We start from the raw sequence: 25,236 nt of genomic DNA, 5'->3' as shown, positions 1-25,236 counted from the left end.
TTTAACGTCAAATTTAGGGATGAAAAATATGAAATGCTATTTATTATTTTCTAATTAATGTTTATGTAAAAATATTTACTAAAGTAAAAGAAAGATGCTTACATGTATGCTTACATGTATTTTCCAAGTTATAACACTTAACATAAATGTTCNTTTTCTTTGTAAAAATACAATTTATTTTTGGATATTTAATTTTTTTTTGTAAAAAAGAAAGCACATGGGCTGATCCTAACCCACAGGGCTTTGGGGTTTTTTAGCCCTGGGGGCTTTTTTAATAAAGGTCTTTTTTGGCCCCAACCCACATGGGCTAGGGCCAAGGCCTATTAGAGGGCCTAATTGACAGCTCTAGTACCAATATATTTTATCTCATTTTTATTTGTGTTGCTGTTATTTTTATTTTATTTGTTAAATTTTTATTAGGATTAGAAATGAGTATCTTTTGCATTTTTCGATACTTTTCAATTTATGAGTTTTGAGAGTTTTTCTGCATATATATTTTTTTGAGGAATTGAAATTTTTGTTTGAGTTAAATTGCATAACTATTAACTAGGTTAGGGTTTCTTCTTTTGATAATAAAGATGAAATCTGTAATGAAATAAACAATAAACATGAGTTGATATTAGAGAACAATGTTAAAATTAGATAAAACTAATTACAATAATCTATTAGGTAAGTTTGTTCTATAATGAAGTTAAATTTGTTAACGAATATTATTGGATAGGAGATTTGATATTTGATAATTATATTTATATTTTGTTATTTTTTGTAATTGAAATATTAACATATTTAAAGAATGGTCGAATCATAAATGTTTTACTTTGACTAAGGTGATTATTAACTTAGTCAAAAAAATTCACTATATTTTTGTTTTCGGTTTAAGGTCCTTAATTTTTTACTATAACATAGTATATGAAGGGTAACTTTATTTGATTTAAAATAAGGATTATTAAATTTTTTTGTACAAGTCTAAATTTCATTTTTGACTCATGTATAATAAAAATAATCATTCCGTATAGGACAAGATAGCTCAAAGGGTCAAAATAATTAAAAAGAATAATTATTACTTATATTCGTAATAAAATAGACAATCAAGTTTAAAATTAAAAATGGAGAAGAGGTGTATATAATCAATAAAAATAGCATATTTTTGTATTACTCAATAATTTATTTATTTTAGTTGCCCAAAACTATTCTTTCCTCAACCTTTTATTTAAAAAAAAAAAACATATTAAATCTATAAAAAGTACAATCAACAAATCTTTACTCCATTGGTTAAAAATAATAATAATAAAAAAAATAAAAAAATAATTAAATTAAGTAGTTTAAAAGAGATTAAATCGAAATCATACATGAAATCATAATTCAATTAAAATAACAAATAAAATGGATGTTAAGTTGTGGTTCGAACGTAGTTTTTGAGAAAAGTTTAAAAGAGCATTTTCAAAAAGATAATGATATTTAGACAACATTTTTTAACAATATTTGAATATTAATTAGATGTCAATCTGGTCAAACATTACTCTACAATTATTGTTCAAATGTTGTGAAAAAAATGTTATCTAAATATCATTATCCTTTTCAAAATCAAAGTATTTCAGAACACTACTTTCCATTTTGAAGTGATATTGACAAACATTTTTTTTTCCTAAATTTCCTTAAAATTGCAGCGATAAAAAAAAAAACGAGGAACGGTACGAGCAGTTGTGTTTTTTTTTTTTTTTGTAAAATGTATGCGCCAAACCGACAATCAAACATTCCCAATTGTTATAATGAAACACATGCCAAAAAAATGTCACACAATTCCAAAACAGTTTCGCCGTTTCAAGTGGCTTGCAAAATAGTTAGCTTTCACACATTTTGAACTTGTCTTCCTCATTTTAATGGCTGAAATTTTTTCTTTTTTCTTTTTCTTTTTTTAATTTTATGAAAGAAAAATACGATTAAGAGTTTTCTTGGTTTTTCTCTCTTTGGTACACCTTGGCTGCTTCCATGCTATGCTAGCTGGAAACAAGGAACACATAATGACATCTTAAAATGCAACTTTTCATCCTTCAAAATATTTTAAAATTTTATTTCATCATTTTTTAATTCCTATCTCTTCAATTTACATGCATAATTAAGATCAATATTGAGAGCCAAAGCATCTGATTAAATATTTATTTAACATAATCTATCAATTAAAATAATAATACATATTACTTTTAAAACAGTTTTAAAAGATAAATCAACAATTTTATCATATAACAAAACGTAAAACGTATGGATTTAATCTAAAAAGTGGCAATGGTTTAAAATTTCTTAAGAATTTACAATAAGCTTTACAGCGGCTAAACTTTAAATAATATAATTATAAAATAATTTTTCACTGTTAAATCTGTTCTTATATAAAAGATGATCGAGAAATGTGAAAATATATTTTCTTTAATCTAAAATTAAATATCTCAAGAAAATCCTAATGAGACACGTGTTCGATGCAAAACACAACAGGGCCCACACGTTCTGGAAAGTTGAAAGGTAAAATTGGCATGCGCGTGTTGGTTTAGTAAGTTTCTCAGTTCTGTTCAAAAGTTCTGCATGTGTCCAAAGTGACCAAAATATGCCTCGAATCTTCGCTCTGATTTCTTCATATATATATATTCTTGGTATCTATTAAGACATTCTCGTAAGCCATAAAATTCTGATAAACAAACTTCAATTCAATGGCAACCACTAGAATATTGCTGCGTAACTCTAGGCCACTTCAACTTCCTCCTTCATCTCATTCTTCTTCTTCTTTTTCTTCTTATTCTTTGTATATGAAATGTGTACGGCTCCATATCAGGGCTAGTTTGAATGGAGATCTTAACATGGCTTCTGCTAAAGGAGAAAGAAAACCAGTAGTAGCCATGAAAGCAACCATGGCTACCATCGAACACACAACCACATCACAACCAATGCTTCAACAACGACTATCAGATTTAGCTGCTTTCTTGGCAAGTATTCTCAGTGCCATTCTCGTTCTTTTTCGGGCTATTGTCAAAAGGAAAAAGCTAAGCAATTTACAACCGCAGATGCAAATTGAAAAGGTTTGTATGTATAGTTTTGTTTTTGTTCTTTCTTTTCTACTCATCTCACCCACTAGTGTATCTGCAAAGTAGTTGCATGCAGTCCAATTCGAATATATTTATATTGTGTTATGTGTAAATGTGCAGTTCAATAGGTTGTGCATGTGTGTGCCTTCAGTGACTACACAAGATATGTGATTATTAACACACCTTTCTCTGCTGCAGGCAATAATCGATTGCAGATTCTTTACTTTGTTCGCTGTTGCAGGATCTTTACTTGGATCGGTACTGTGTTTTGTTGAGGTATGTTTATCAAGCTTTCTGCACTGTTTTTTATATTTCAAGACGAAGAAAGAAAACTCTTATCTTATGAACAAATGTGCATGCATGGCTTCGTAATATTACAGGGATGTCTTCTTGTTATGGAGTCATTCGCGCATTATTTCCGTATGCTATCTCAAGGGTTGGATCAAACACATATGATGCATCTACTCATCGAAGCCATAGGTTTGTCAACAACCCTGAACATGAGAAGATAAGAATTTCGTGCTTTCACGCAATGAACAGATGAAAATGATTTTTTGATTGATTGCGTCAAATGTAAATGTTCTTGGTTTGTAAAAGATAATAGAAAGTTGTTGTATGGATGCAATTTCTCATAACAGTTCTTATAGTCTGACAGTTAATTGAAAGTGTTGTGCAGACTCGTATATGGTGGGAACTGCATTGCTGATATTTGGGGTGGGAATGTATGTGATGTTTGTGAGATCAAACACAAGTAGTAAAGAAAGAGAAGCAGGTTTTTCTGATTCAAAGATTCTTACCAAGGTATATATATATTGTGAATGAAAAAGTAGAGGTATTAAGAGTATAATAAACATAAGATAATGAATATTGTTGGTGTAATGAAGTTGGAGTCAGGGATGCAATCAATTGCAGAGGCAAAGTTGAAGATTGGGCATGCAGTGATGATGATTCTTCAAGTGGGAGTGTTGGAGAAGTTGAAGAACATTCACTTTGTCACAGGATTTGATCTTGCTTGCTTTGCTGCTTCAGTTCTCACATCCTCAGCATGCATTTTTGTCCTCTCTAGACTTCACCATACTGATTAAGGAGAAAGTCTCGTTAACAACTCTTTTTTAACAATATTTTGACAACACATATGTGTCAGTTTGTGATTGATCCATTTCAAATATTTTTTTAAAATAAATTCAAACAAACCAATAGAATTATGACACGTGTCCTATTGTCAAAAAGTTATTAAAAAAGAATTGTTAAAATATTGTCCTTTTTTTCAATTTCATATTTTTTCCATATTCATTTTTTATTTTTAACTCATTCAAATATTCAATTTAGAGGACACGTGTTTATTCAATAGCAACTATGCTTTAGTATTTGCTTTATGCACCCCTATGAAAATCGTTAAAGCCCAAACCAACCCCAATAACCTGGATTTTAGGCATTTGCTTTCTGCACCCCTATGATTACTAAAAGGTAATGTTAGTCTTGCAACTCAACTAATAGTACAAGGTATACCAGGGGATGTTTGTGGACAAAAACTTGCTAACGTCATTGTTTTCGGCCGAAATTAGTTTTAAAATTTCAATCTAATAAAAAAATCAGGTATGAATTATTCTCAGTTAGATTAATAATATTTAAAAAATATATTTGTATATAATAGAAATGTATAAAATAAAACTTTTCAATGTAAATATTTAAATTTATGTAAAATATCAATGTTTATGTTTAGAATTATTTGGTTTTCCAGATTAAAGTCCAAAAAAGCATAATTTATATATTTTGGTAATTTTCTGATTATATATATATTTTTTTAAAAAAACACTTAGCACAAACTATGTTTAAAATAAAAGTTTTATGAAATAAAAATTCATTTGGAGATACAATTAAATATTTAGAAAAGAACTTTTAGAATATAAAATACATGATCATATAAATAAAAAACAATGAATTAACATTGAAGAAATTAAAAAGAGACAATAATATAAATAGCAAGATATGATATGGTTGAATAACTAATGAAAGAATGAGCTAAAAAATAAAGAGATGTTTATTTCCAACTTTCCGTATATTCCAACATGTTTATGCATTTATTTCCCTTCCACACAAAACCCTACATAAGGATTCTTATAGTTTCTTCTTTTGGTACCACCATCCGACATTAGTGATCAGCTACACACACATATTTTTGTTTTTGTCTCTGTCTCTCTTATTTACACCATCTTCAATTTTTTTTTTCAATTAAATATATTAACTTTTCTAATTTTTGTTCACCTATTCATATAAAAATATATGTAACTGCATATATTATTTGATAATCATATTTATTTACTTTAAACAAACTGTCCCATTTATTAGCGGTCTTCTATCTATCTCCTAACTTAGTTTTCTTTTTTTTTTTCCTTTTAAATTTGATGGAAATTGGAAATTTCTATTTAGGTAAAAAATAAAAAAGAAGTAGAGCAAAATTACACTATTGTTTTGTACAATATAATTAATAACTAGCTAGACCAACATGAAAGGATCTGTGGCGCAATGGTAGCGCGTCTGACTCCAGATCAGAAGGTTGCGTGTTCGATTCACGTCAGGTTCAAATTTTTGAGTTATTTTGTCATTTATATAATATTTTCTGTTTATTAAATGAAAAAACTAATCAGCATACAACTGGAGTTATTATTTAATCAATTATATGTGTTAACGTTTTTAATAAATGAAATTAATTCACTACTGTTTTATAAGATTTAGAAATCTTTATTAACTATTTTTATTTGCTTTTATTTTAATTATGCATATCAATTTATCCTATTTATTTTTACAATTAGCATTTAGGATATACACTGCATGTATAATATATTTTTCCTAACTTTAAACTATATATATAGAGAGAGATTAAAACATTTTATCATTTCTTTTATTAACTTTAAGCTTTATTTCTTGTAAAATATGGATACTAAAATTTATTTTCTTAAAATATGTTTGAAATTCTCTAAAACGTATTAGTGCTTAACATGTTTTTACAGCAGCACCTTTTCATCTTTCCTATAGTACATAACATTTTAAGCATTACATACAAATCTCATCTAGTACTAAATGTGAAATTAAGCTTTCAAATTAATTAGAGTTGGAATGTTTTAAAATAAATTTGGGGATGTAAGAGTCATCGTTCATCAATAACATAAAAACTCAATTTTAATTCTGTCTTGTGATAACCAGTATGTACTATGTCCATCATTTTTATGTTTTCTATTTCGTCTGAGCTATATATATTATTCACATTATTTGTCATCAAAATCATGGATTGCTTATGGTAAGACTATTAGGATTAAAGATGAAAATGTGATATCTCATCTTTGTCTTATTGGTTGCATAGTTGAAAAAGTTAGTTATGTAGATAAAATTTTGAAATTTGATTATAGTTTGAATTGTTTGAGTTGATTGAATGTTTAATAATTGATGTGTTAAAATATTGTGGTTGTAATTTTTGGTTGAATAATTGTTTTGAATGTGAATACATTGAATTTGATATTGGTGTACTTTTTCATGAAAAATTTTATAAATTTTGAATTAATTGGATTAAAATAGATTGCTTCAGTAAACAAAAATAACAGTTTTGGAAGTGAATTTAATGTTGGTTGGAGATTTCACATAAGGGAGAGTTTGGTTGCTCAGAGGCTTATCACTTAAAAGTTTAACTAGTTGGTTAAATAAAAATACCCAAAACTCAAATAATCCAATGGTAGTTTTGAACAAAAATGATGAATGTTGATTCTCTTTTTTAAAAGTTTAGAAACTTAAGCGACAATCTAGGCGTTTCAGCGAGAAGAGAGTTAACATTGATTCTCTCTTAACAAGATTATATGTTGTTAAAGTATTATATTAATGTTCAAGCAAAGAATTACATTATTCTAGTGGCTAATTTAATGTTGACAAAGATTAAATCAATTCTTTCTCTTCTCAGGGAAAATGGGTATATGGATATTCCTCCTTTGTTTAATGCATAATGTCTTTTAATTTAATTGATATACTTGCTTAAATAATATAAGTATAATATTCTTCCAATTTAATGAATTGACTAGAATTACATGTAAAAATATTTATTAAGAGTGGACTTAATTGAGTATAATCAATTAGAGTGATGATTTTATTTAGATGTTAATTAACCTATTTGAGATAGACAATATGTATTCAGGATTGAAATTGTTAATGATAAAAGATATTCAAGTTTCATTGATATTTAAATAATGTAGATGATATATTAGAGATAAGAAGCATACGAAGGTCCATATTGTTATTTAGTACAATAAGTGTCTTCTTCTTTAATTATTATTTATTTGTTTATTTGTCTATATTTTGAGTTGAAAGATGCTTGAAATGCTTTTGACTTAACATGTGACTTTTTTTACAACTCTTATAGGTTTATCAAGTCTAAGGAAGTAGTCTATTTTTCCTTTATTATGCCTTTTTAGAAATGGTTAAATGTGTTTTTAATTCCTAAACTTCAATGCCAAATTTGATATAATATTTTTAACCCAACCATCTTAACATTTTTTTTTTTTGTGTTAAATGGTGTTCTAAGTTGACCTTTGAGTTGCTTATACAATTAAATGTCAACTTGGAATACCATCCAACATGTAAATAAAAAGTTAGCGCAATTGGATTAAAATAACTATATCAATTCATTTTTAAAGTTTAGAGACAAAAAATTATTAAAATTTTGGATAGGGACTTCCAATTGTGTCCAAGTTTAAGGGCTAAAAACATATTTAATCTTTTTGCAAATGTTGTTTATGTCGGTTATCTTTTAGCGCACTCTTCAAGAGATTTTGATATTGTTATGATGTCGTGAGCTCATTTTAGAAGAATGAAGAAGTGAACATTCTCTACAAGCATAAAATAAGCTTTAAAAGTTTGACATGTACCATGAAATGCTCAAGGCATATGTTTTTTAAGTGAAGTACACTTATCTTTGTCCAAACAAAAACTAGTTAGAAGAAAAGCATAAGCAAAATGCTTACATCAACTTAGCCACACAACTAATTACTTATATTATGCTAAATTGAAAACTTATGTCTAACAAGACTTGATGCTTATAAAATTACGTTTTACACTGTTGTTTAAGCACTTAATCAAAACTAGATCAAATAGTTTATCGAATTACGATATAACAAGATGTTAGTTTCTAATAAATGTGTTCAATACGTACTATTTAGAAGCCATCGAGTCATGAATTAAATTCAATTCATTTTTAAAATAAAAATAGAAATATGATAGTAAAACTTTTTTGTAATTGTAGGTCAATAATAAATTAGAACCACATATTATAATTCAATATTCAAAATATTTTTTTTATAAGAAAAATAACATGTATTTTATATTTTGGGATAAACAACATTAATATCTATTTCTTTGTATATTGTATGCACCTATAACTATAATTATAATATATTAAGACATGAACTAACAATATTATAAGTATAAGATGAATAAAAAAATCTACGTAGAATATTTTATTGTATGTGTATTGAGAAACATAAATTGTATATTATATATATATATATATATATATATATATATATATATATATATATATATATATATATATATATATATATATAATGTGATTAAAACATTGCAAGAGAAAATGATATATCATAAGTTTGAGATGGTGCAATTAAGAAGAAACTTATTCAAATTTTTAAAAGTGCAAAAAGAAGACTTATCTTATAGATAGACATACTACTTCCACATAAAGTGAGTTAAAATATAATTTCTTAAATACAATATTCTTTAAACGTGTGAAGAGTGTGTTATTGATATTAATATACATTTATATGAAAAGTTGATTATATAAATATGTATATGATTATTAAGAAATTACGTATGTTCTTTGAAGTATATAAATTATATATACTTGTATTTTAAGCCGTCTTTTAGAGTATTTTCTAATAGTATTACGTGTTGAAAATAAAAATATTGTGATTTCTTCTTGAGAAAATTGATCTTTAGGTTTATATCACTCAAACAGTGGAATGTTGCTCAAGCATAAGTGATGAGTTATGATTACATCAATAATTCGTGATCTTTTAGTGTTAACATGAATTTTAGTGTTATGATGTACAGACAAAGTAATAACTATAAGTTTCAGCCAGTGAGAGAGATCGATACAATATTATTAAGGCATAGATGATTAGACGCAATTCTACATTATCTCTCTTTCTCTCTCTAATCTATATTATCTAGAATGCGAAATACAATTCTAGAAATTATAGATGTTTTGCACTTTTTTAATGTATGTGAGATTATTTATTATATCTTGGAACTTTTTTTTTTTCATGGTTGTGCTTCCTCGTATAGGTGTAAAAAACTTATTGTAAATTAAGCACTTAAAAACATCTTGATTCATAGTTTTTTTAGAGGTTCATCATTATTGTTTACATTATATTACTTGTAGTGTGATGAGGAGATTAAATCATGTTTTGTATAACTGGTATGTCTCTTTTATCATTAATAATAGGTTTAAACCTCTTTTTGGTCCCTAAGTTATAAGCGGATGTTCAATTTAGTCCCCGTTTTTAAAAATGTAAATCTTTGGTCCCTAAGTTATAAAAAATGTATCAAATGAGTCCTTTTTTTACTTGAAATACTGTTTTTGGTTGTTTCTTAACAACTGCTACATCTTTAGATTGCTTTGATTTGTTTCTTAATAATAACAGCACTTTAGATTGGTCTTTGTACTTTGACCATGAACATCAAAAAATGACTCATTTGATACATTTTTTATAACTTAGGAATCAAAGGTTTACATTTTTAAAAGCCGGGACTAAACTGAACATTTGCTCATAACTTAGGGACCAAAAAGAGGTTTAAACCTTAATAATATTAAGAAGATGTGCACATTGGTGATGATTTATGCTTGTGTCAAAATCTTATGGAGTCATTTTGAGTTAATTACATATAATATACCATATGACATAAAAGATGCATATTGACCTAAACACTTTAAGCAAGCATCTATATTACATGACTTGATTTGTCTATTATTGGGCAACTTAATACAGTTGTCCACTTTTGGGTATTTTTAAAAAGTCATATGTTATTAGTTCTATTTAGAAAATCATCTTCTATTTGTTCTTAGTCTTAAGACTAGATACATATATTAAGGCTAAAAATGTCTTCTCTTTAATCTTTAAATCATGTCTTCATCTTGCATTCTCCTAATGCTTCTTAATATAAAAATTTGTCATTATTATTTGTTTTCTTAACTTATATTAGAGAATAACATCTACTGATAACAATGACCATCTAGCACTATTTGTTGAAGACTTGTGTGTTTGTCATATCTTTACTTTTTTGTACATCAATCATGACGTTTACTCTTATTATGAGCTTGGTTTTTTTCATGGTCAAGTGTAATCTCAAGCTTTTATATATTACTTATGTACTAGTTAAAGTATATTAGACACACCAAAAATATTTTATTTGCTATGATAAAAAAAATCTAGATGTCAAATGATAAGACTAAAAGTATTAAGACTTTTATCTTACGATACTTGAACACATCTTTATTTTAACAAGTTGATCCTTAAAGATCAATATTTTGTTGGAAAAAAATGTGAGGAGATTCTTAGAGTTAAAACAAAGGTTCATTAGTGTACTCGTGTTGATTATTTTTTATTAAAGTATATCCTTTGATGACTTTTTCATGCATCTTATCATCGTTTAAGTTGTATGTTGATCAAAAGAAGAAGAAAAAATTATGCTTTTAAGCATATACAAATTCATGAGAAAAATCATCCCACCCATGATCTATGGTTGGCAATTATGATGTTTGCACTAAATATGTGGAGAAAATACTTGTATTGTGATAGATTTGATGTATTTAATGAAACAAGAGTTTAGACTTTTTTTCTTTCTTTTTTTTTTATCAAAAACAGTTGAAGATGAGACAAAGAAAATGAGTGATGATGAGTTGAAGAGAATAATTCTTGCTAAAAATCACAAGAGTAAGATGAGTCTTCATTCTTGTATGACTAAATTGTATTTGAATTTGGAACAATCTTTTTATTGGTATGTTATGAAGGTAGATGTAGCAAGATAACATGATTTTTGTTTGACTTGTTTGAAGTCAAAGATAGAACACTAGAAGTTAGGTGACATGCTACATCATTTAGACATACTAGTGTGGAAGTGATATAACATATTTGTGAACTTTGTTACCTATTTACTACATATATTAAGGAGGCATAATGTTGTATAGGTCATCTGGATCATTAGATGAACATTACTTTTTTCTTACTAGTAGATATAAGGATATTGATGCATAAGATGGAACATGGAAGATAATAAGATTACATAGAGTACCTTCAAGTATAGTATTTAATAATGATCCTAAGTTCATTTCTAAGTTTATTCCTATACTATAGTATGCCTTAAATACAAGACTAAGATTTAGTTCAACTTAGCATTCTTAAACAAGTGAATAATCAAAGAGAATCTTATATAATCTTTAAAATATATATTGAGAATATGATTGTAGATCACTTGAGGTGTTAGGATGAGATTTTTTCTTTGGAGAAATTTACATATGATTAAAATTATCAGACTAGTATTAGGATGGAAAAAATGTTATACATCTCTTTGTTGGTTTTAAAATGGTAAACATTTGTGGAACTAGTGTTGTTGCAATACTAAAAAGATAAAGTTTATTCTTCATTTTATTAAAAAGAAAAATTCCTCTCTGAATTATTTAAACTCTCTAAAATTTAAAGACAATTAAAAATTTGTTGTGTTGACATAATATAATTTTGAGAAGATAGTAAAGTAATGATCAAATGGAATTGATCTAATTTTTTTATTTAAATAAATAATTTATTTCCTACAAAAAATTATTGTTTTTGAGTACTCCAACATATTTTTCAATGGTCAACAAACTTACTCTTAAAATATCAAACATTGATTATCAACACAAATTCAAAAAATCATAATATTTCTTCTTACCACGGTACTTTTCAACTTTGCCTCTCAAAAAACTATAATGTCACAAGCATATTGTTATATATTAATTTTCAATTCATTATTTCCTAATTTAAACCCTAAAAGGAAGTTTTTCTAAAACACAATACCTTTATCAATCCACTTAATCCTTCTCCTATAGTTGTAAAGAGTAAAATTGTTAGCCTTCAAACTTTTAAACGTATTTAATTCTTTTGTTAGACTTTCGTTCCCCATAAAAAATACATAATTGGATATCAAAGACTAAAGAATCCATTATTTCTCAAAACCTGATATTTGAAGCATTATATATAGAAAAAAAATTAAAATATTCATTCTGATGATAATTTAGTAAAAAAATATGCAGACAGAAGCCCTAAAACCTTTTTCTTCATATTGAAATAGATCAATTTTAAATAAATAAAGAAGAAATATATCAAAAAAAAATTAAGACGTGTTATTCTTATTTAGGGGTTAGAGACAAAAACCCGAGTTTGTCTCGTACTAGTCATTATTTAAGGATTAGTATTAAGATCTAGATTATATTAAACATGTTCTTAAGTAAATAAGGTTGGATCTGTGGCGCAATGGTAGCGCGTCTGACTCCAGATCAGAAGGTTGCGTGTTCGATTCACGTCAGGTTCATTTTTTCTAATTATTTAACTATTTTAATTAATGTTCACTGCTCAAATTAATTTGACATTAATAATAAAATATAATTAGTGTATTAAATAGGAGACATATAACATTAAATATTAAATAATTCAATATTAAAAAGTTAAAATTAGTTATAAATAGTAATTGGAGATATAAGAAAAAAAATGAAATTAAATTAATAATACATGTATTCTTATGTATCACTCTGCAACCTTAGAGTAAGGATCATATTCTCTAAAATATTCTATTTAGTAGCTATAACAAAAACTTTTTAAATTCTAAATTTTCAATTTGTATTTAAGATATGTAAATTTAATTCATTAAAAATACTCTTAGAAACCATATAATTACAACACAAGAACGATTACTTGAAAAAAAAGGAAAAATAAGTTATCAATATTTTACTTTATTAAGAAAAAATGTGAAAAATGTAGTAATTTAGTACTGCTTAGAAAATATAATGTTGCAAAAACGGAAGTGTTGATTTCACACATAATTGAAATTTCATGATGCATATTTTAACATAATCGTATTTTTCTTAACATTCAATCAACAATAAAGAAAACAGTTGACAGTTTAATTTAATTTAATTTTGAATCTTATCATCTAAAAGATAAAAAGGGGGGAAATTCAATACTAATAAGCTTTTAAAAATGAAGCAAATAAATATATTTATAAAGTGTCATATTTACATTCATTAATCAAAGAAGGTTACTATGCCATGCTATAATATTTAGTGATGGCTATAGAATATCACATGCTATAATTTACATGCTCAAATTTTCAATTATAAATTAACTTAAACTAGTGTAAATATATTATTAATTGTTTAGAAATTGACGCAGATTATAGAATTAATTTATTTTGGTATTTATTTATTGTTTTTAGTTGATTTCTCATGCTTCATAAGTTAACGATAGGAGTGGGGCCCGTGCATCTAGTTAGCCGAATCTTGAACTACTAGTTGGAGGCTTTGCTGAAAGTGAGAATAATGCATGAAAATGACCTTCAACTCAACAACACTTATTCATGGTTAAGTTTTATTCCTCTATTCTATGTTACGTACCATTTTTATGTTTTATATTTTCCTCAAATTAATTAATTAATATATTCTTTTAAAAATTAAACAAATTTAATCTTTAACACTTTTACTTTTAATGATAGTTTAATTTTTAATATATAAAATTATGTCTAAGGCTAATGTTAACGGATTTGATTAAATTAAAACAACCAAACTACTACAATTCTTAACAGTTTATTTATTTTTAATAATTATTGTTTTTTAAAATGTTTAATTGTATGAACTGGGACTGTGCACGATTAAATCAGTTCAACGAATTGAATAATTAGTAGTTACCGATTCTACATCATTGATTAACACAATTCATATCTCCACTTGTGCAAATTGTTTTTGTCCCAAAACCATTACTATTTTATAACAAAACACTTCAAACTATAGATAGGATAATATATATTTTTCATTATCGAATTATTTTTTAAAATTGTATTTTATTTCTAAATTAACTATATACATATTCCGTTCCATTTTATAAAAATTATGTAAAATATTTTTTTCAGCAAATCACATGTAAATTTTATATATTATAGTTATATAGTGTGAAATAATATACTAAGTACTCTTGAATTTGTTTTCTAAAAACAATATTTTATACCTAGTTTAAGAACAAAATATTATTTAATTATTTCTTATTAACGAGTATCTCATTTATCATACTAATATTGTTTTAAAAAACATACAAATAATACAAATTTAATATATAAGATAAATTTATAGAAAATTGTAAAGCGTATAAAAAAAATTCAGACGAGGAAATATTTAATATAAAACTTATAATTTAGATTTGAGAGTTTCAAACTTTTATTATACAGTTTTAAGTTTTTCATAAATTTAGGTGGAGTTCTTCTCAATAATTATAATAATTTTATCAATATTAATATATATTCAACTTTTTATATTTTATATACCTACATCATTTCAATTTCCTCTCCATAGACGGTGGTCTAGCATAAAAGGTTTTTGATAACATGATTTTATATTTTGTTATGATTTTTTTTCCATTATACTTAATATATTTTGAGAAATAGATTTTAATTTTAACTATAATTTCTACAACATCAATTTATAAGAAGTGTTTCGGACGTGGAGTGAGAACTACTCATTTACACTTTTCTAATAATTCTTTAATATTTTTTTAGGTTTTAGTTACGGTTATCTTAGTATGTTGTTATTAGTTTCCAAGCCAAGTGGGTGAATATTTGTCAAAATCACTCTAACGCTCAAGTAAGTTAAATGTATCCGATTGGTTATCACAATAAAGACTTGAATTTGCAATAAAAGCAATCACCTATCTCTTTTAAGTTACCTTTGTATTTATAGGTGAACTTTTAATTAAGGCTAACCTAATCATGGTCCAAAAGTTAATAAATATGTTTTAACTGTTTTTATTTGTAGTTGGATTTATGATGATATGGACTTAATGGTAAAGTAACTTACCCGCTTAATGAGAAGTCATCCAATTTATAAAAACTTGGAATTGGAAAATAACTTTTCATCGTTTTTTTGAAAATGTTGACCGAATAGTTAAGAGGAGACCGATCAATCATACAATACAAGATAAAATCTATATTCACTTTTCTTTTATAAATTACTTTATTTTTAATAGAAGTGGAATCTTCAATAAATTATTAGACAAACATATCATGTATAACTTGTTACTAGTTCATAAGAACAATAATCACCTTCTTAAATACTTTATTTTCATTTTGAAATTAAATTTTAGTTAAAGAAAAATATAAAATTGGCTGCTTTACTTTTTTAAAGTTTTGAAATTTACCTTAAATAGCTTGGTCAATGAAAAACATAAAGGAGTGGGAAGGGAGGAAAAACAATCGAAGAGTATTTCTTGTTTGGTAACAATGGAAAGAAGGAAATATTTTAAAGAAATTCACCTTCCACGATGTTCTAATTCGTCTGTTTTAGAAAAAATAAATAAGGGTTAAATATGGTTTTAGTCTCTCAACTATCAAGCATTTTTGGTTTTAGTTCATCTTCCAAAATTTGGTACACTTTGATCCTTGTACTTAAGAAAACTATGAATTTTCGTCTTCCATAACTAACGACGTTAATTTTTTCCCGACGTGACTAAGGATGTGCCACGTGGAAGGCCAATTCAAATTTTGTTTCTGACTCTAATTAAACTTAAAAGAAAAAACATTAAATTGTAAGGTCAAAACTAGAATCCTTTCTTCGTTCAAGGGTGCTCTGGACACTCTTTTATTCTCCATCTCCAATCAACCATGGTCAACACTTGGTAACACTTTTCCCCTCTCCTTCCCAGTTTCTCTCTCTATACCCTTACATAGACCACTGACTAAAATGCGGTCAACAAAACATTCTTTCAGTATAGCCTTTTCCAATGACCCATTTGTTTATTCTCAAATTTTCGGTTGAATTTCAACTGCAATAGGTAAATTGCGATTTCCCCACTAGAAACCCTAGCCATTTCTAGATGACCCACTTGTAAATTTACAAATTTGTTGCTGAATTTCAGCTGTGCTTGATAGTTTCTTTGCATCTTCTCCGTCAATTTTGAGAAAAAAATGTTAGAACTTAATCTGTGCAAGAAAGTAGCCGATAGGTATCTCAAGCGTGAGATTCTGGGTGAAGGTACATACGAGGTTGCGTTTAAAGCCATCGATACGCAGGTAGCTTATTTCAAATGTTTCCCTTTGTTCTTTTTGAAAAACAAAGTAAAAGAATAGTTATGAACAAAATTACGACGATATTTTTAGGGAAATATGTTTTTCTATGGATTGTGAGAATTAGGTTTGAATAAAATTTGGAACTTGGAAAGGAGTTGAAATCTCCTGTATTGAAGGTTGGTTAAGAAAAATCTTAGGGTAGAGAGAATGATGATGAGAGGATTCTTGTGGAAACATAAGAGGGGAAAAGTATTACCTGACCATGGCTGATTGAAGATGGAGAAGAAAGAAAAAAAAAAAGAGATTTTAGTTTGACCCTACAATTTAATGTTTTTCCTTTTAATTTTAATTAGAATAAAAAAAATCTGAATTGTCCTTCCACGTGGCACACCATTAGCCACATTAGGAAAAAATTAACACAGTTAGTCATGAATGATGAAAATTTACCGTTTCCTTAAATATAAGAGTCAAAGTGTACCAAAGTTTAGGATAAAGATTAAAGATAGAAACACTTAATAGTTGAAGAATTAAAAACACATTTAACCCAATAAATAAATAAAGAAGACTATTTTATATAATTAAATTTGTAGGTTGTTTTTTTTTACACTGTTATAATTATGCCATACTATATATATATATATATATATATATATATATATATATATATATATATATATATATAATTATTATCTGAAATTTTACAGGTGTCAAAATGAGACTATTTATGTTAATATAATGATTGAAAAAGTAAAAAATATAACAAAAATATATGTATTCATAAGTATGTATTTCCAGATAAAATATGTGGCAGATAATTGATATTTGTGGGTATTTATTATTCATAAGTAGTAGGTAATAGGCATTTTTAATATCGACTTATAAATGAGTTCAATGTGGGTGTTATATTATCCATACTTGATGATATTCATTACCTGCACAAAAATAAAATAAAAATTTAGTTTATATTTTATTAAGTCAAATTTAATTATAACTAAAATTAACTTATATTTTATTAGATTAAATTTAATTAAAAATATATTTTATTTTTTATTAAATTTTATATTTTATTTTGTAATTTTATTTACATTTATTTTAAAAATTTATAAAATATATCTTCTTAAATATGCGTGAGCATTCATAAGTGTTCACAAATTTTAAAATATTTGTAAATATTTTTTAAATGGGTATTCAACGAGTAACAGGACAAATAACATGTGAGTTTTTTTATTACGGATTGGGCTACGATAAATATTATTCGTGTTCGATCTAACTTATCATCATTCCTAGATGGATACATCTCAAAAGAGTTATAAAGTTTAGTGTACTTGGATCTCTTGTCACCTTAATGATTATTTGTTTGTTCAAAGAAATATATAAACAATTAAATTTAAAATTAAACCATATTTTCTAAATTTATTTGTAAGGAATGGGTAATTTGATAAGAGTATAAATGGTTTAAATGAAATAATGTCTGAAAATTTTATTGGTTAATTTAAAAACTTATAAATGAAAAAAAAAAAAAACTTAACAAGTATCTCATAAAAAATCATTATCTTATTATTATTATTTTTTTTATTTTTTGCATTTTGGGTTAATTGATTATCTTTTTAAGATTTAAATTTGTCATATGGATGCTAATAGAGTAAAAGATAATTTATTTATCAAAAATAGTTTAGAGAAGATAATTTGTCACCCAACCTCTTGAGTTTGAGGTTAAAGGGTGTGAAAAATAGTTTAGAGAAGATAATTTGACAACAATAAAGGTGGAGTTTAGAAGACTCATCCAACTGTTTGTTAATAATAAATCAGCAATACATTTAGCTAATAATCCTGTATCATATGGAAGGAACAAAAACATAGAGACTAGATTTCATTTTTTGAGGGAACAAGTCTACAATGGTATCACAACCAGGCAGTACCTTTAATTAAATGTATACAGTTAACGTAGTTTTATTAAAATATAATTTTCCCCCAAAACAAAAACAAAATAAAATAAACTATTAGCAAACAAAAAAACATTTTTTGTTTTATGAACCCGACAAAGATTGACCTCACTCCTATGTATATCCATTTATAATGAACAATCAGGGATCACATACTTCTTTATCTAGAAAAAGATTTGTGAGTTTGTTTTAAAAAAATTATTATAAATTGCTTTAGATTTTTTAAAAAGTGAACCCAACAAGGATTGACCTACGTATCTCCATTCATGAAAATCAAGGATTACGTAATTCGTGGTAAAAAAAAGTTTGGTTTATCAAAAATGACATTTTTTGGTTTTAAATATTTCGTATTTTTTGTGTTAAAAAAAGGTGAGAAAAAAGAAAAGAAAATGGCCATACTTATATTCGAAAAATCATGTTTTTAATGTGTAGTGAAAAATAATACTTTTTAGACAAAACTTCAAATTACAATAAAAGAGAAAAAAAATGGTGTAGAAGTGGCATACCTTTTTAGCTTTGGGTACTCCCCTAGTTCTTCTTTGGTGGTTGCTATTGACAGAATCTGTGAGAACCTATTTTTTTCCTATATTTTCTTTCTCTCTTTCTATTATTTATCATATCATTTTTTCTTTCACAAGGTACGTATTTATATACAGTAATATTATGATAATAATTTTGCCTTAAATGTGAATTAATTGACAATAGACAAAATAGGGAAAGAAATGGTCATGATTATAAGAAAAATAAATCAAATAATATTCAAAACATTGATTGTAATTATTGACAGAAAATTGATTCAAATTATTACCATATTAAACTAATATTTCAAAAATATTCTACAGTGATGTGTCCAACATTAAGGAAGATTATTTTATTATTTTCTTTTTTCTTTTTTTCTTTACCCACCATTAATTATTTGGTATTTTAAGATGTGAATTAGGCTTAGTTAGCAAGATTATTAACACTTAAAACTTTAACTTCTTGATCTTAATTACTATTCAAGGCCTCCGAAAAATTTTTGATTTGAGGAAACCAAATGACGAAGAAAAATGATCGCGGAAAGGGAAAGTTGAATAAAGCAAGTTGAGAGTTCACATATTATATCATGTAACAAAATTCAATCATCGTATATTAGATATGTATGTTTGGAGGAATAAATTATTATTAAAGTTTTATTAATGTATCATTATTGGATAGAAAAAAAAAACACTTAAAGACACGCATAAAGATATTATAGTTTATTATGATGTTTAAGAATACGCTTGATTTACTAATCTCTACAAGACATCCCTTAACGTTTAAGCTTTATTACACGTTGGCTAAGTATGAGTGGAGGATTATTATTTAACATTTTGCAAAAAGTTGAGGATGTAAAAATACTAGGAAATCACGATCAAAGTTATTCACAACAATATTTCTCTTCTTGTTATTCAAAATGTTTTTTATGATGAGATTCTCAAAGTCATTTTAGTTATTGAGATATTCTAGGATAGAGGTTATAGGCATGCCTAGATGGAATATGATTATGTTTCGTTAACCAAAGCTTTTTCTTCTTCTTTGATTGTCTTTTGGTCTCTTAAAAAAAGATGCAACTTTTTGAGTCTATGACATCAAAACTTCCCGCATCTATTGCAAGAGAAATCATTTTGTTGATACATTTTCTAATTTTGAAGTTCATAAAAGTAATATCAAATGGATTCAATATTTAAAGATGACAAAAAAAATTCATATTCACAAATGTATACATGTAAAATCTTGATGGATACAAAATGGATATCCTTAATGGATATTTATAAGTGTATTTAATAATTTGTTTGCTTATGAGATAGTTATATGTATCATGATATTTGATTTGCAAATACACATTACTTACAAATAATTGTTACCTACAAATAGTTATTAGTGAATTTTATTCATTTTTTTTTAAAAACCAATTAATCTAAATAAAAATTATTAATGAAAAAATATTAATTATTGAAAAATGATTTAAAATTTGACTTTACATATTTTTTTTTATTATTTTAATCTATAAAATTGAAGTTATTTTTTAAAAGATTAATTTTTTAAAATTTATGTTCTCATACAACTCATTTCAATTTGCTTACCAAATTTATTTGCATTAATATTGTAATGAGTAATTTGATTTAAATATCTAAGTTTATATTTTGAAGATTTATTTTTGAATAATTTTATTTAAAATTATAAAAAACATATAAAAATATTTGTAATCATCCATAAGTATATGCAGTTGCAAAAAACTATTGTTTATTTTTTCACAAAATAACTAACAAATAATGAATTGATTTTTTTAGACGGGACGTATTAATGTTTCGGTTTTGTGATTATTGCTCCTAAGAGCAACATTCAATGTTTTAGGTTTTTCTGTTTTGAGTTTTCATTGTTTTTGTTAGGAATTCTAATTAATCCTCCTTTCTGTACTTTTCACCGAAACTCTATATAATCAAGGTTCCAATATTTTTCTATGTAAGAAATTAACACACGGTTACAACAAGAACTCAATTCATATAATAAAAGAAACATTCCATTTTTCTTACCTCTGTTATAGCGGTTCCCTTCTTCTTTCTTTGCTCTTCACTCTACTTCTTTGTCCAATAACTATTGTTGCAAGCTTTGCTGGAAAATGGCCATGGAGATCGTTCTTCTCTTTTCTTTCTCGAGAGTTTAATCCTACCTACCATCTGACGCGAGGAAGATTATAGTAAAAGTGTTTCTACGCGTTTCTAGGCCAGGAGTAATTGGGCCTCAGTGACATTTACTGTGGGCTTATATTTTAATATGGTACCAAAGCAGGTCTTGTAGTTGTTTTGCCTCTGTTTCTGCTATATCTAATTTTTCTTGCTTTCTTGGCGTTGATTGTTTTCTTTAGCTGTTCTTGCTATTATGGAAAATATGGAACAATTCAACAACCCTTCTAGTCCTTTTTATCTTCATCCAAGATAAAACCTAGACATCTCTCTTATTTCTTAGATTCTTGATGAATCCAATTACACCTCTTGGAGCACAAATATGAGAAGATCTCTTCTCTCCAAGAACAAGCTAAAATTCATAGATGGAGGGATCAAGAAATCTCAAAGAGATGATCCCCATTTTTTATTCTTGGGAAAGAAGTAACATGATGGCGTTGTCTTGGATCATCAAGACCCTTTCATCTCAAATAACAGAAAGCGTTATATATGTGGAAGATGCTCAAGAACTATGGGAAGAATTGAAGGAAAGATTTTCCAAAGAAGATTACTTTAAATTTTCTGACTTGCTCAAAGAAATTCATTCTATTAAGCAATGAGAAAGGAGTGTAAGCCAATATTTTACCGATTTAAAGATTTTTGGGAGGAATTGGAATTTCTCAGACCTATCCCGCGGTGTAGCTGCAAGATTCCTTGCAGTTGTGATTTGGCTAAAGTCTCTCACAAATACAGAGAAATGAAGCATGTTATTTACTTCCTAAAAGGCCTAAACGAATGTTATAATACTATAAGAATATAAATATTACTAATGGAACCTCTACCCAACATTAACCGTGTATTTCCCTCATTATACAGTAGGAAAGACAAGAGAAACATGACTTTGGACTGACCAACCAGAATGACATCAAAATTCTTGCAAATACCACTGTAAGACAGAGTCACTATAGGAGTGACCAGAGTTGGAAAACCCATGGACGTGGACTCACACCCCGTAGTCAAGGAAAAGGCAAAGGAAAAAATCCCAATTATGGGAAACAATGTTCCTACAGTCACAAAATGAACCACACGGTTGATGAATGTTATTTTAAACATGGATATCCTCCATGGTACAAGAAAAACGACAGTAACAATCAAAATAGTGTGGGACAGAATGAATGGGGTCTGCAAATGCTTGCACTACCTCTATTGTTTCACATACCAGCCAACAAAATAATACCAATCTGTCCAAAGCTCCTTAACCCCTGAACAGATGCAAAAAATACTGCAAATGCTTGAAAAGACTAACAACTCTTCCCATAGCATCAGTCAAATGCACAAAGACACTACAGAGGACAGACAAGGTATGTTTTCATGGAATATAGATACAGGAGTCACTGATCATGTGACCCATAACAAAAATCTATTCATGACATTCAATAAAATCAAACTTATATCTATTAAATTGCCAAACAACTCCATTGTTACAACCTCCTATGCGGGAACTATACAGTTTTCAAAAGATTTCATAATCTTTAACGTTCTTTACATACCGGATTTTACTTTCAACCTTGTATCTGTTCAAAGCCTAACTAGAGATATAAACTGCAGACTAACTTTTTCCTTTAAGATGTGTCAGATTCAGGACAACTCTATATTGAGGATGATTGGATGTGCTAATGTGTATAAAGGGCTCTACTATCTGCAATCTTTTGGAAGAGATTTGGCACCTAGTTTTGTTTTTTTCTATTATGAACATGTAAACATAAATTTGTGGCATTATAGGTTAGGCCACCCTAGACATAAAATTGTTGAATGAATGTGCAAAGTTTTCCCTTATATTCAGACTATTTCTAATAGTGCTTGAGACATTTGACACTATGCAAAGCAACACAAATTGCCTTTTCCTAAGAATAATTATTCGTCTGCTAATTGTTTTGATATTATACATTATGATATATGGGGTCCTATCTCCATCCCATTTGTACATGGGCATAAATACTTTCTCACTATTGTTGATTATTGCAGTAGGCATACTTGGGCCTTCCTTATGCATAATAAAAGTCAGACTAAAGAACCTTTGCAAACTTTTATCATTTTGGATGCAAGGTTTTTTGCATTCTATGATTGAGGAGAATCATTTGGGTAATAGGGTTGATGGCAATTGGACAACCCAAGCATACAATAACATGGTTCAATACCTTCATAACTCTGGTTATGTTTATGTTAGTAAAGCTAATGTAAAAACTCGTCAAAAGGTATTGAAAGACAGATGACATGAGGTTCATGACCTTTTTAGTGGACTGAGTGGTTTTGCTTGGAACACTGTCACTATGAGGTTTGAAGTTGAAGAAGAAGTCTGGGTTGACCTCATTCAGGTATTTGTTAAACATTCAGATTTGGTGGATTCTTAAAATACATAAGTGCAACCACTAACAGTTTCATGTACGTTGTTTCAGTCGAGGTCAGCTACATCAAAGTGGAGAGTTACCAGCATAAGACATTACGATTTAATGGTGGAGTTATGGGCTTCTGATAGAGCTACTGAGAGTGGTGTTCGGACCGCTCGTCAAACACGTCATTAGTGGGTTGCGCCTCGTGTTAGTGTTGATTTGACTAGACGGGGTATAGAGACCCAACTCCACCATCACCTCTTCCATCTGTAGATGAATATAGTCCAGGGAACACTCAATCTGTGCCTTCCGTTCCATCCGGTGGAACTTCATCCTCAAGAGGCTCCAAAAGGAAGGCACCTATGGTCGATGTCGTTGATGCTCATTTTGAAAAGTTGACGACCAGCCTGGACGGTTTACAAATGTACATGTAATGTAATTATGACTTGGTTTTCATCAATCCACTATTTCAAGTTATGCTTATGGTTTTGATCTAATGCTTTGTCTTTGTTTGTTGTTATTTTTAATATTCCATAATTTCTTATCATTTACCTTGTTATTGTTTTCATTATTTGTTTTGTTGAAGAAATTGTGAAATGGCCTCATAATCAACGAAAAGGACTAGAAAAATTCGTAAGGAAAAAGAAACCGTAACTGAGGCAGAAGATGTAACCTATGTCAAACCATCTGTTGCAAAACAATTAGATCAACGTCGTTTCTTCAGTCATAGCCATCTGATGGAAAACTATGTAGCTGAGTTCTACACAAGGAATATTGTCGTTCCTAAAATAATGAATTTCGAATCATTTGTCGGTTCAGAGTTATTTTTCCAACATCATCTTATATTTCAAGGGGTGGTCAAATTTCTTAACTGCAGGCACCGTTCTATCCCGATTTAATCAAAGTTTTTTATTCAAATCTGAAGATTTCTGCAAATGGATATTTGCTTAGTGAGGTCCAAAAGGGAAGAATCAGATTGAAATCTGCCAATTGGTTGAATATTGTTAATATGAAGTATGAGGGTCAAAAGTTGTGTTATTCGAGTATCCCAGACGACTTTCCTTATGATTGGGAGATGACATTAGCTACTATTCTGAGACCAAAAATGCAGGGTCAACATGTTAAAATTGTTGGTTCTTTGAATATTAATGATAGACTTCTGCATTATGTTATTGTGCACATGTTAACTCTCTGACCTGAAAATTTTACAAGGTTATTGCAGGAGGATATCTTTATGATATGGGTGCTTAAAAATAATATAGTTATCAATTGGCCTCATTACATCATGCAGTATATGCTCAAATGCAAGGCCAGTGACACACCCCTATCATATGGTGTATATGATCACCCAAATCATGCAATATTGTGGAGTACATGTTGATGTCGATGCTAGCACTCATATTGGGACCAGACATCATTTTTCAATTAATTCTTTGAAGAGGTTGAGTATTGTTAATGTCAACGGTGTTTGGCAACACAATGTTGGTGATGATGAAGAAGAAGAACAACCACAACATGATGACAACCTTGTGGAACCTCCTCCAGATCTTTCAAATCCTAATATGATGACTCAAATATGGGAGGAGGTACAAGACTTGCAACACCGAATGCAGGGTATGGAACAAATGTAGGGGCGGGTTCAGCGTATTGAAGATAACTTGGCAAACCTATCTCTTGACATGAACCGACGGTTTGCTCAGCTGAATCAAAATGTTAAACTTAATTCTTCACCATTTAGATGATTAAGTTGCTGACTATTACGTCACTGTATTACATGACTTTTATC

The 25,236-nt window shown here is 27.8% G+C and overlaps 1 protein-coding gene and 2 non-coding genes across 3 annotated transcripts; all 3 read left to right on the top strand.

Annotated features, from left to right (window-relative positions):
* Positions 1-2,676: 2,676 nt before the first annotated feature.
* On the top strand, positions 2,677-4,159 carry LOC106766111. The gene is made up of 5 exons (XM_022784456.1): positions 2,677-3,065; positions 3,270-3,347; positions 3,452-3,551; positions 3,748-3,872; positions 3,956-4,159. The coding sequence occupies exons 1-5, from the start codon at positions 2,700-2,702 to the stop codon at positions 4,154-4,156; spliced, it is 870 nt and encodes a 289-aa protein (XP_022640177.1). The 5' UTR covers positions 2,677-2,699; the 3' UTR covers positions 4,157-4,159.
* A 1,424-nt stretch (positions 4,160-5,583) lies between these two features.
* TRNAW-CCA lies at positions 5,584-5,655 on the top strand. Its single transcript has one exon. It is a non-coding gene; the product is annotated as a tRNA-Trp (tRNA).
* A 6,971-nt stretch (positions 5,656-12,626) lies between these two features.
* Positions 12,627-12,698, top strand: TRNAW-CCA. The gene has a single exon. It is a non-coding gene; the product is annotated as a tRNA-Trp (tRNA).
* The last annotated feature ends 12,538 nt before the right edge of the window (positions 12,699-25,236 follow it).

This window comes from Vigna radiata, chromosome 7 (assembly GCF_000741045.1).
Source record: "Vigna radiata var. radiata cultivar VC1973A chromosome 7, Vradiata_ver6, whole genome shotgun sequence".
NCBI classification, from domain to species: Eukaryota; Viridiplantae; Streptophyta; class Magnoliopsida; order Fabales; family Fabaceae; genus Vigna; species Vigna radiata.
This window is presented reverse-complemented; position numbering and strand designations above follow the sequence as displayed.

What these genes read in the sequence shown, in the direction of transcription:
- LOC106766111 (XM_022784456.1), top strand. Translation starts at nt 2,700, where the DNA reads ATGGCAACCACTAGAATATTGCTGCGTAACTCTAGGCCACTTCAACTT. An exon ending in CGGTACTGTGTTTTGTTGAG is followed by an intron (nt 3,348 to 3,451) that starts GTATGTTTATCA and finishes GTAATATTACAG; the next exon opens with GGATGTCTTCTTGTTATGGA. An exon ending in TCTACTCATCGAAGCCATAG is followed by an intron (nt 3,552 to 3,747) that starts GTTTGTCAACAA and finishes AGTGTTGTGCAG; the next exon opens with ACTCGTATATGGTGGGAACT.